Source organism: Coenobita brevimanus, chromosome 50, assembly GCF_032717465.1.
Source record: "Coenobita brevimanus isolate Jiangsu-jjx chromosome 50, ASM3271746v2, whole genome shotgun sequence".
In the NCBI taxonomy this organism is placed as follows: domain Eukaryota; kingdom Metazoa; phylum Arthropoda; class Malacostraca; order Decapoda; family Coenobitidae; genus Coenobita; species Coenobita brevimanus.
Window position 1 is genome coordinate 36653130 of NC_137003.1, and position 12815 is coordinate 36665944.

General features: G+C 42.4%; 1 protein-coding gene across 1 annotated transcript in view; it reads left to right on the forward strand.

Annotated features, from left to right (window-relative positions):
- The window catches only part of LOC145399807 (testis-expressed protein 10), a 271732-nt gene that overhangs the window by 50216 nt on the left and 208701 nt on the right, over nucleotides 1–12815 (forward strand). The window contains exons 4-5 of the mRNA XM_080272356.1: nucleotides 4141–4332; nucleotides 5616–5816. Of these exons, the coding sequence (XP_080128482.1) occupies nucleotides 4141–4332; nucleotides 5616–5816 (393 nt within the window). The remainder of the gene's footprint in view (nucleotides 1–4140; nucleotides 4333–5615; nucleotides 5817–12815) is intronic.

The window sequence follows — 12815 nt, forward strand, 5'->3', positions numbered from 1 at the left end:
AGCTGTGATTATATCGGCATATGCTCCACAGGCAGGATTGGATGAATCAGAGAAAGATAGATTTTGGGATGATTTAATACGCAGTAGTGGGTGGTATGCGGGATGATGAGATAGTGATTTTGGGAGGGGACTTAAATGGTCATGTAGGTGAAGCAGCCCAAGGTTATGAAGGAGTGCATGGGGGATGTGCATATGGTCTAAGGAATGCAGAAGGGGAAAGGATACTCGAGTTTGGGGAGGCAACGGACATGATTGTGTGCAACACATATTTTAGGAAAAGAGACAGTAGGTTAATTACGTATGAGTCTGGGGGAAATAGCAGTCAGATAGATTATTTTCTGGTTAGGAGGGCCGATAGGAGGTTAGTGAGGGATGTTAAAGTTATAGGAAGTGAGGAGTGTGTGCAGCAGCACAAACTATTGATTTGTGATATGGTGCTTAAAGATCAAATGATGAAAAAGAGGACTTATGTACCTAGGAGGAAAATATGGAAGCTGAAAAACCAAGTAGTAAGGGATGCCTTCTATAGCGAGTTGAGGAGAGTGGTGGCTGAACAGGGAGCTGTAGACAGAGGCGTTAATGAACAGTACAGAGCCCTCAAGAACAATTTCTTGAGAGTTACTGATGTAACATGCGGCTGGACAAGAGGACCACCAAGACATAAAGTAACTTGGTGGTGGGATGAGGGTGTAGAAGTTGCAATTAAGGAGAAAAGAAGGCTTTTCCGGGAATGGAAGAAGGGTGGTAGCAAAGAGGAATATTTGGCAGCCAAGCGTAGGGCTAGGAGAGAGGTATACAGGGCAAAGTCTGAGTCACAGAGACAATTACTTGATAACCTAAATCATGGGGAAAGGAAAAATATATTTAGGGTGGCAGGTCAGGTGAAGAGGGATAATCGGGATATCATAGGTGAGCAGTGTGTGAAGAATGATGAAGGAAGGGTAGTGGTGAACAGTGAGGATATTAAAGATGCATGGAGAGAGCATTATAACCGGTTGTTGAATGAGGAGTTTGACTGGGACAGGGAAGGTTTGGAGCCAGCAGATCCAGTGTCTGGCCCTTGGCCTTTGATTGATACTGCTACTGTGAGTGAGGCAATAGGCAGGATGAGGGTGGGGGAAGGCAGCAGGTGTGTCTGGGTTGACTGCCGAAATGTTGAAGGCCTCCAGGCGATATAGGGGTGAGTTTAGTCACTGACCTGATAAATAGGATTATTTATGAGTGTGTTGTCCCAGATGATTGGCTGAAGAGTGTAATTGTAAATGTGTATAAAGGGAAGGGTGATGCCCTGGAAAGAGGGAATTATAGAGGTATAAAGCTTTTAGATCAGATAATGAAGGTAATGGAGAGAGTTTTAGAAGGTATGATTAGAGAAAGAGTGAATATTGATGAGATGCAGTTTGGGTTTATGCCAGGTAGGGGGACCACTGGATGCCATATTCATTGTTCGACAGCTTCAGGAAAATATATTGGTAGGAGAAGGGATCTTTATTTTGTTTTTGTTGATTTGGAAAAGGCCTTTGACAGAGTCCCTAGAGAGGTGGTGAAGTGGGCAATGAGAAAGCTTGGCTTGGAGGAGTGGCTGGTTAGGGTGGTTATGCCCCCCCCAGTGGGTGCTCACACCCAGGTGAGAGTGAATGGAGATTTGAGTGATGAGTTTTCCGTGAATGTTGGTGTGCATCAGGGTCAGTCTTGAGTCCCATGTTGTTTATCATGGTACTTGAAGCCCTTTCACGTGACTTTAGAAACGGACTCCGTGAGAGTTGTTGTATGCTGATGATTTGGTGTTGATTGCAGAGAATGAAAGGGAGGCGGAGGAAATGTTTAGGAAGTGGAGAGATGGTATGGGGCAAAAAGGGTTTAAGGGTAAATGCAGATAAAACAAAAGTGATGATATCTAGGGTTGGTGGCGGTACTGTCAAAGATTAGGGAGAGTGGCCATGTGCAGTTTGCCACAAGGGCGTGGGAAGTAATTCCATCTTGTGCGGTGTGTGTGATAAATGGGTGCATAAGAGATGTAGTGGTATCAGAGGTAGACTGCGAGATAATGCTGATTTTATGTGTACGGCGTGCCGGGGTGAGCAGGTGGAGATCGTCAGACGGGAAAGAATTGAACTTGCTGGTGAATCTCTTGAGTGTGTGGAAGAGTTTTGTTATTTAGGAGACATGTTGTGTGCTGGAGGTGGGGCTGGAGCTAGCTCTGTGGCTAGGGTGAGAAGTGGTTGGAAGAAGTTCAGGGAGCTCTTGCCTCTCCTGACATTGAGGGGGCTCTCCCTACGTGCCAAGGGGTCTTTGTATGCAGCGTGTGTTAGAGTGTAATGCTGTATGGCAGTGAGACCTGGGCAGTGAAGGAGGAAGACATTCGCCGGCTCAGACGTACAGAAATGACAATGATTAGGTGGATGTGCAGTGCGTCCCTGCGTCCAAGGCCTGGAGGGGCTGGGTTTACAATGGAAGAGTTGAGAGGTAGGATGGGACTGGAGTGTATTGGTGTTGTGATGAGGAGAGGTAGATTGAGGTGGTTTGGACATGTGGAGAGGATGGGGGATGATAGTTGGGTGAGGAAGGTGAGAAGTGTTAATATTGGGGGTGGGGTTATGAGGGGTAGACCGAGAAAGACATGGGACGAGGTCATTAAGTGTGACCTTAGGGTTAAGGGACTGAACAGGGAGGCTGCAATGGATCGTGCAGCATGGAGAGCCGCCATTAGGTGACCAAGGCCGACACATGCAAGCATGTTGGAGCCTTTAAAAACGAACGAAAACGAACGATATATATATACTGTGGGGTCTCACAATGTGCAGGATTTCAATATGTGAACTCGACTCAGGAAAAAAATTAATGTTTTAATATGCGAAATGTGACTCAAAATCCAAATCTGCTGTCTGATAACAAGGGAAAAATGGTGTTTCCACTCAAAATGGTAGTATCCAAAGCCACCACCATATGACTGATCAGTTTCTCGCCCTTTTCCTCCCTCACAGCATTTCTCAGGTCAAGTCTCAAAACTCTCATTCTGTGTCTGCCTGTGCCGCGCTCGCATAGTGTGGTGTTTTTAGTACTGTACAAGACCCGCTAAAAGCTCTCCTGTTATGTCATGGCCCGACTGCTTTATTCCAAGAATAAGAGGATCACTTTGGAGCTGAGAATTAAGGTTATAGAGTTGAATAAGCAAGGAAAAAGAACTCAAACACTGTACATGAACATGGCTTAGGTAAATTGACAGTGAGGAACATTCTCAAGAACAAGGAGCATATCTGCAAACCAACTAGACTTGTGGAGGCCAGCAAGTGGATGGGCGCAGTAAGGTTGCTGATCCCGTAATTAGACAAATGGAGCGCTACCTACTGTAGTGTGCATTAACAGTTCTGTCGTCTTTCTTTGAGCAGATGTCTTTCTTAAAATGATAGTCAATAATGGGAAAGTACTGTAAATGACAAAGATAGGGTGAGATGTTGACCATATACATTTATTTCCATTGATTCATTGGTTTCTGATATGCGAAATTTCCAGTATGCAGTGCATTTTGTCAAACATATTCTCGCATATTGGGAGGCACTACAATATATATATATATATATATATGGGTCTGGTTAGTACTTGGATGGGTGACCGCCTGGGAACACCAGATGCTGTTGGCATCCCTACGTCAAGTGGGGTTGGTGGAGGATTAGTGCCCCTCCCTGTAAAACAATTAACTCTGGGCCCTTGGCCACCCTGTGTGGGATGCGTGGCGTCTGGCAATGAATGAATGAATGAATATATATATATATATATATATCAATATATATATATATATATATATATATATGTATATATATATATATTTATATGTTTAGTGGGTAATTATTGCGCTCCAGTCGGATTGAGCCAGTGAAGGTTTATATCTAAGGGGTGGTTGGGGGTTGATTGCTCATGTAATGCCACTCAGGGATGAGTGAGGCTGGTCACTCTCATCTTAAATGTTGAGACCAACTGCCTAGCCCCGGGCTCCTATGCTCCTCATGGGTCAGTGTAGGATTGGATGATGGATGGATGGATATATATATATATATAAAATATATATATGTGTGTCTGTGTATTATATATATTTATCTATTTGTTTATTATTGATTTATTTCTTTATCTTTTTCCTCCTAGGTTGGGATACATGTGGAGCCATACATGAACATTGTGGCAACTCATTTGTCCTGTGCCATGGTCCACTTAAATATGTATGTGCAGGGAGATTCACTGAAGCTTATGAATGTGCTGGTGACACACTGCCCAGTTCTTATTGCCCGACATGCCTCTACACTTCTAAAAAATTTCATCAGCCTCATCTCCAGGAAGGTACGGTACTGCATAGTCACAACATTGGGTAGAGCAGGTAGAAGGATAAAATGGGGACCCGGGTAGACATTGCTCATGTTATTTAACCCATCAGTCTGGCTCAGCAGACTCGTTGACTGCAGGTAGCAACTGCTTCTATGGGGCCATCCTACAGGCTCAGTACGGTAGCTACTTACAGTGTAGGGATTTGGCTTCTCTTTGTGGTAGCCAGCACCTTGCCAGGATCAGACTATGGACCTTCCCACAGTGAAGTGCAGGGAAATATGAGGAGGTTTGATTCCCAGGTGGAAACTGCTTCTGCATCACCTTGGGTATACAATACCACCACATGTTAGCATCTTGTCAGCACCAGAGATAGGTATTCATTGTAATGATGTAGAATGTTGTGATATATCACTGATATATGTTCTGGGTTATTTTTTAATTGTGTAACTGTTTACTCTAGCATACTCATCATTCATGAAGAAATGAAATTTGGCCACTTGCTGTTCATTTCTGTCATGGTGCAGTACATACTCAGAAATAAGGATAGATGATTGCAAATTGCCTTTGCCAATAATGGGAGAATAGTTCTTTGCTGTAGCAGGCAGAATATGAACTTTATAGATTCAGTATTATCGACACTAAAACTGAGGAAGTCTCTAACAGGGATATAATAAAGTGGTGAAAAACATTAATTATATAGATATTTATTATGCAGCATTTGAAACATAGGAGGTGAAAGTATGACCCTAAGTGTTTAATCAGCTTGGAGAAAGCATGAACTTAACATCTACAGAAGTCCTAGAAGACTTTACAGTAATTACATTGTTACGTTTTATCTGTTACATTTCATATCATGAATCAGTGTTCATTTGAACCTAGTCAGTACAGTATTTAGATTTTATCATAACCTTCAATATTCATTCTAACTTAATACCTGAATTATTGTGTGTGAATATGGAGTGCAGGGAGTAGACATGATAAGAAATTATATGCTCTGTGGATATGCTAGGTAGTATGGTTGTGTAGGGAGAATGGATGTGAATAGAGTGATGAAAGGGGTATCTCTTAGTGATTTGAAGGCAGGAGGATGTTCAGTATGCCAGGAATAAGATGGATAAATATAACTTAATGAATATGTGAGAAAGCAAGGTTAAGAGGGTGTTGAGGCAAAGGAACTAATTTTTTTTTCTTTTTTTTTAGATTTTTTCCTGTTCTGTGGACTCTGCCTCACTGTCCCCCACCCCTTCTTTTTATGCTGATATCCATTGACACTGCATTAACACTTTTCAATGTATTAGGCCAGCAGCAGTGGAGGAAGCAAAGTAGTGAAGAGTGCAGGAGCTGTGGACTTCAGCCGGGTACTGGAAAACAACCCTGGTCACACTATGACATCTCATAAATGGCGAGTGAAGTTGTTAAAGGAGCTCTCTGCCTTCATGGAAGCTGTGATCACAGAACAAGATCATGTTCAGCACCATACACCTCTCACCACATGGCAGGTACACATCAAGGATGGTAGTAGCAGTAGTTGTTCCCTAGGCAGTCTGGCCGAACAGCCCCGAGTCCTTAAGGAAGTCCACGGCTGATACGGGGCTCTCCCACAGAGCTCAAGAAGTGTATGTTGTGTTGTTTGCACAAGTGATTGTGTGCAATGCAATCTTTCATAATGTGCTTAGTATGGGGTGCTGTGTTGCATTCTGGAATGTCATCAGTGATGGAGTCATCCAGCCTCTTCTGATAATGCAAGAGGGCTGGATGATGCCCACAGCCTGGCCAGGTGGACCCTGTCCACACAAGGGAGGTAGGATTCAGAAGGGTGGATATGAGGAGGCAGGCTGTGCATGCAGCTGTGTGTTGTCTTTGAGTGACCGAATGGAACAGCAAGTATTTGAGCATGGATATGCTCTGGAAGCTGGTTTGAGGTGGGTGAGGGGGAAGAGATGACAGCATTTGTTCTTACCTAATTGTATCTTTACAGGAACGAGTCAAGCTTGTACTGTCCCGTGTCTTAAACCATATTTATCGTACATATCCTTAAATTTGTGAATTGTTTTGGCACACACTATTTCATTCGGTAGTGCATTCCACTGATCAGTTGCTCTGTTTGGGAAACTGAATTTCTTTACGTCTTTATCATCTCTCTTCTTATGCAGTTTTTTGCGGTGTCCTCTTGCTGATGCTTCCTCATAGGTTAAGTAATCATTTATGTCTATTTTCTCCTTCCCTGATATGCATTTATATAGCATTATCATGTCACCTCTTTTCCTTCTCTCCTGTAGTGTTGGTAGATTCAGTTTATTTAGTCTTTCTTCATAGCTTAGATCCCTTAAGCTTGGTACCCATCTTGTAGTGGCCTTTTGAGCTTTTGCAATCTTGTCTATGTGTTTTTTGAAATGAGGACTCCAGACTACTGATGCATACTCCAGGGTTGGTCTGATGAATGATATTATCTTTCTTAGCATGTCATCATTTATGTATGTGAATGCTATTCTCATATTTGCAAGCAGTGTATACATGATCTGTACCTTCTCACTGATGTGGTCAGCCGGAGAGTGTCTGTTATTGATAATCACACCTAGATCCTTCTCTCTTTCTGATGTGTGTAGGGTTTTATTTCTTAACGTATAATCCCAATCAGGTCTTTTTCCACTTTTACCAAACTTGATTACATGACACTTGTCCACATTGAATTCCATTTGCCATGTATTACTCCATTCATGAATTTTATTTAATTCTTCTTGTAGCTCTTAACAAGAGTCTGTGTTAATAATTCTCGTTTGTATTTTTGCATCATCTGCAAACATATTTAGATAGCTTTCATTCCAGTGTTACTGTCTATATCATTTATATACACTAAAAACATGATTGGTGCCAGCACTGAGCCCTGTGGTACTCCACTAGTCACTTCTTTCCATGATGAGTAATTTCTCCTTAGTACTGTTCTCATTTCTCTTTTTATGAGAAAATCTTGCATCCAACAAAACAGTTTGCCTCGAATTCCTCCTTGATGGTACAGTTTCCATAATAGTCTTTGGTGTGGTACTGTGTCAAATGCTTTCTTGAAATCTAAATAGATACTGTCCACCCATCCTTCTCTTTCCTGTAATGTGTCTGTTACTCTGTCATAGTAGCTCAACAGATTAGTAACACATGATTTTCCTTTTCTGAAACCAAACTGTCTTTCTGTTATCATATTGTGTTCTTCTAGATGATTTACCCAAGCTTTTCTTATAAGCTTTTCTAATACCTTGCTTACAACACTTGTCTGTGATACTGGTCAGCAGTTTGGTGTATTTTGTCTATTCCCTTTCTTGAATAAGGGGACAATATTTGCTTTCTTCCAAATATCAGGTAGTTTACCTTGACTCAAGGATTTCTTGAAAATTAAAAATAATGGTTTACTTAACTCCTTTGCACATTCTCGTAGCACCCAACATGAAATTTCATCAGGACCATTTGCTTTTCCTCTGTCTGATTTACTTAACTCCTCCTGTATTACTTTTTCTGATATTTGTATATCTGGTAGTATGTGTGGGCATGCATGTTCCATATAGTCCCTCTCAAAATTTTTTTCTTCTGTAAAAACTGATTGGAAATTCTTATTTAGTGCTTCACAAATATCTTTCTCTTGTTTATAGGTGGTTCTCTTGTCCGTAATGGATTGTATTTTATCTTTTACTTTGGTTTTGCTTCTGATGTAGCTGTAAAATAGCTTCGGTTGATCACTACTTTTATTTATGATATCCTCCTCAAACTGTTTTTGGGCTTCCTTCCTTATTCTTGTATAATTGTTTCTTGCCTGTTTGTAAGTAGTATATGCCCTTTCACTATTGTGTCTTCTGTATCTATTCCACAACAAATCTCTTCTTTCTTTTGATTTTTTACATTCTGTATTGAACCATTTCAATATTTTCTTTTCTGCTTCTTTTTGCTGTGGGATGTAATTCTGGACTCCTATTTCATAAAATTCACAGAATTTTTTATATACAGCATTTAAATCTTGTCCTCTAAGTTCATTTTCCCAATCAGTTTCTAAGAAATACTTCTTTAGGTCATGATAATTTCCCTTTTTATAGTTTAGGCTCTTTTTGTAACTTTCATTGCTGTTAACTATGTCATATGCTATTCTGAAGTTGCAATTTAGTACTGCATGGTCGCTTTTGCCGAGTGGAGGGTGATATATTAAACTGCCTCTGTGGTAAAGTAGTAGAGTGTGCGTTTCGCACGCTGATGAGCGCGGGTTCGCCTCCCGCCAGAGTAGCCGTGGCTCAGGGGGTTAGAGCGCTCCGCTCTGACCGAAGGGTTGGAGGATCGAATCCACCCAAGGGTCATTGGTAGAGATCAGGAAGGGCATCCTGTCATAAAATGCTACAAGCTCCAATCCAAAAACCCTTTACTCAGAGGCAACGCCTTAGCCCTTCGGGGATACCTGGCGTATTACCCCTTGGGGGTAGGGGGGTTTCAAGAATACTCCCCCAGTATCCCTGCTTGTCATACGAGGCGACTAAAAGGGTTGGTGGTGGGTTAGTGCCCCACCCCGTAAAAAGAACTAACTAAAAAAGCGAACAAAGCGCCTCGGACCCGGACGAACCATACGTTGACGATTAAGGAACGGACGAAGGACATTCTTAGGGTGGGAACTTAGAATGTGAGAGGAGTGAATGATGAAGTGAAAGAGAGAGAGATTGTTCAGGTGCTTGAGGATGCAAAAGTGGATATATGTGGATTGACTGAAACTAAATGGAAAGGTGAAAGGGTGAGAGAATGGGAATATGGTTTAGGTATATGTGCGGGAGTCAATGAAAATGAGAGGGCAAGAGAGGGAGTATGTCTGATGATAAGCAAGAAGTGGAAGGAGAATATAAGAGAGTATGGAACAGTGGGTGCAAGGATTGTATGGGTGAGGATGAAAGTAGGTATACAAGCGTGGGCGATTGTATGTGTGTATGCCCCGACAGAGGATCGAGTGGCAAGAGTGAAAGATGAGTTTTGGGCAAGTGTAGAAGCGTGTATGGACAAGTTTGAGAGGAGCGAGAGAGTGCTGTTGATTGGAGACATGAATGGCAAAGTTGGGAATGTACGAGTGGATGGAGTGGTTGGTCAGTGGGGTGTGCCAGCTGACGTAGATGGGAATGGTAGTGCTTTGGTGGACATCTGTGCTTGTAAGGGGTTGGCAATAGCCAACACCTACTTTCGGCATAAGATGATCCACCGGTATACATGGAGAGTAATGAGGAGGATGGATGGTCAACTTGTTGAACGAAAGGCAATGATAGACTACGTGTGTGTGGATGAGCGAATGAGAAGACAAGTGTTGGATGCAAGAGTGTGGAGAGGGTGGGGGAATGGAGTCTCGGACCATCACTTAGTGATGGCCAAGGTAAAGCTGCAAAGAAAGTGGTTGAGGAGACGAAGGGGAAGACAGGAGGAAGCAACTCCTGTGAGAAGAGTGGAGAAATTGCAAGATAGTGAGAAAATGACAGAGTATAAGAGCATAGTGGAAGATAGACTGGGAAGGTATGAGCTAGAGCAGATGGAAGGGGTGGAAGACGTATGTAAGATATTCACGGAAGAGATAGGCGCAGCGTGTGAGGCGGTTTGTGGAGTGAGGAGGAGATGCAAGGGTGTGCAAGGGACAGCATGGTGGAATGATGAGGTGAAACGAGCTGTGAAACAAAAGAAGAAGGCATATAGTGAATGGTTAGCGAGTAGAAGTAGGGGAGAAGATGAGAGAGAGAAGAGAGAGGTATATGTGAGCAGGAGAAGGGAGGTTAAGAGACTGGTGAAGGAGAGTAAAAAGAAAGTGGATGAAGAGTTTGGTAGGAATCTGAGTGTGAAATGGAGGGAGAGTAAGAAATTGTTTTGGAAGGAGGTAAAGAAAGTAAGGCAGTGTGAAAGGGGAAATAGTAGGGGAGTGAAAGATAGGAATAATAGATTGTTGGTGGAGAAGAGAGAGAAACTGAGGAGATGGAAAGAGCACTTTGAGGATTTGTCGAATGTGGAGCGTGAGAACAGTGCGAGTATAAGTGGTTGGGGAATGGCTGGGAGAAGAAGAGATGAGAGGAGGGAGGAAGAGATCAGTAGGGCGGAAGTAGTGGAAGCGATGAAGAATATTAAGTTGGGAAAGGCCCCAGGAATTGATGGAGTGTGTGGTGAAATGCTTAGGTATGGGGGTGAGATTTTGTGGAGTTGATATGGAAGTTGTGTAGATTGGCTTGGGAAGAGGGAAGGGTTCCAGAGGACTGGAAATCAGGTATAATTGTTCCTTTATACAAAGGAAAAGGAGAGAGAGAAGTATGTGGTAACCATAGGGGTATTTGCCTACTTAGTGTGACTGGTAAAATATATGGTAGAATACTCATTGATAGGGTTAGGCATATGACAGAGGAGCTAGTTGGAGAAGAACAAGGGGGATTTAGGAAGGGAAAAGGGTGTGTAGATCAGATATTTGTTCTAAGATGTTTAGTGGAGAAGTATCTAGAGAAGGAAAGGAAAGTGTATGCTGCCTTCATGGACTTGGAGAAAGCTTATGACAGAATAGATAGGCAAGGTATGTGGAAGATATTAAGAATATATGGAGTGGAGGGGAAATTGTTGAGTACTGTGAAGAGTATGTACAAGGGAGCTAGGGCTACGGTGCGAATGGATGGTGAGCTGAGTGAGTTCTTTGATCTCAATGTGGGACAGAAACAGGGTTGTGTGATGTCTCCATGGCTGTTTAATATTTACATGGATGGGGTTGTAAAGGAGGTGCAGGGTAGGGCAGTGGATGTGGGGGTGGCTCTAATGAATGAGGGTGGGATTTGGAAGCTTCCAGTGGTGCTGTTCGCTGATGATACAGTGCTGTTGAGTGAAGATGAATGTGAGTTGCAAGGTTTGGTGAATGAATTTGGGACAGTGTGTAGGAGGAATAATCTGAAAGTTAATGTAAACAAAAGTAAAGTTATGGTGTTTGAGAGGAGTGAGGTCACGGAGTGTGCAGTGGGGTTGGATGGTGAGGATATGGAGAATGTGAGTGCATTCAAGTACTTGGGTAGTGTGATGAGTAAGGATGGAACTTTGGGGGATGAAGTGCGTGAAAGGGTACAGCAGGGAAGGAAGGTTGTTGGTACACTGAGAGCAGTGATGAGAAATAGGGAGGTGAGTATGGAAGTTAAGAAGTCACTGCATGATAGTATTGTGATCCCTACCCTGACGTATGGAAGCGAGGCATGGACCTTACAAGAGGGGAACAAGTCAAGAGTGAGAGCAGTGGAAATGAGTTACTTGAGAGGAGCATGTGGAGTGACGTGGAGGGACAGGTTGACGAATGAAGAAGTGAAGGAACGCTGTGGGGTGGATGTGGATGTGGTTGAGATTAGGAGAAGTGCACTGAGGTGGTTTGGACATGTGGGGAGCATGGAGAATGAGGGACTGACTAAGAGGGTGTATGTGGGTGAGGTGGGGGGAGGGAGAGGGAGAGGTAGACCGAGGATGAGGTGGAGGGATGGAGTTGAGAGGTATATGAGGGAGGGGGGGGGTGAGTTGGGGGGAGGGTAGTCAAATGGTGGGTGACAGAGCGACTTGGAGGTGTTTTGTCTGCGGCCACCCTTTGCGGGATTAGGGCGTCGGGCTATAGATAGATAGATAGATAGTATCATTTTCTTGCCTAGTAAATGTGAGATCTAGCACTGAGGGTACATCGAGTTCTCTTTTTCTGGTGGTTTCCCTCACATGTTGTGTTAGGAAAAACTCTTGCATGAGATCCAGGAGCTTTTGGTCCCAACAGCTTTCTTGGCTAATTATATCTAGAGTATTCCAATTTATATTTGTATTAAAATCTCCAGTTAGTATAATTCTTTCTGATTTCTCCTGTATTTTATGTAGTAATAATCTTAAAGTCTAAATTATATTTTCTGCCAGGTCCTTTTATTCATCCCTTTCCCATGTGTTTGATCTGGGTGGCATGTACAGATTGGCTGCAATTACTTTCCCTTCAGATGTATTGATCTCTGTTGCAATCAGTTCTACTTGTGAGGGTATATCTAGTTTTATTTCTTTGACTTTTAGATTTTTCTTAGTTATTATTATAATTTCTCCTCCTTTTTTTAAGTTTTTATCTCTTCTCGATATATTATATTCCTCTAAGTTTAGTATGTCATTTGATATCCTTGGTGTTAATTTTGTTTCAGTTAGGCATATTATTTGTGGTTCATTTTCTCTGACATAATCATTCATCTCTAATAATTTAGTTACCATTCCATCCACATTTGAGTACATCAACTTAATCATCTTGTTTATATACATGTCATGACATGGTTCTACTACCTTCCTCCTTTTTATTCCCTCCTGTTTATGTACCACTTTCGTACCTGCAATCCTATTACTTTGTAAAAGAATGTATTCTTCTCCTCTTCTGATCTTCCCTCATTTTTTGTTTTTGCTTCCTCCCTCTTCTCTTTCAGTAATTCCAGTTCCTTTTGTGTTAGGCATCTTTTTATCCATACATTTTTGAACTC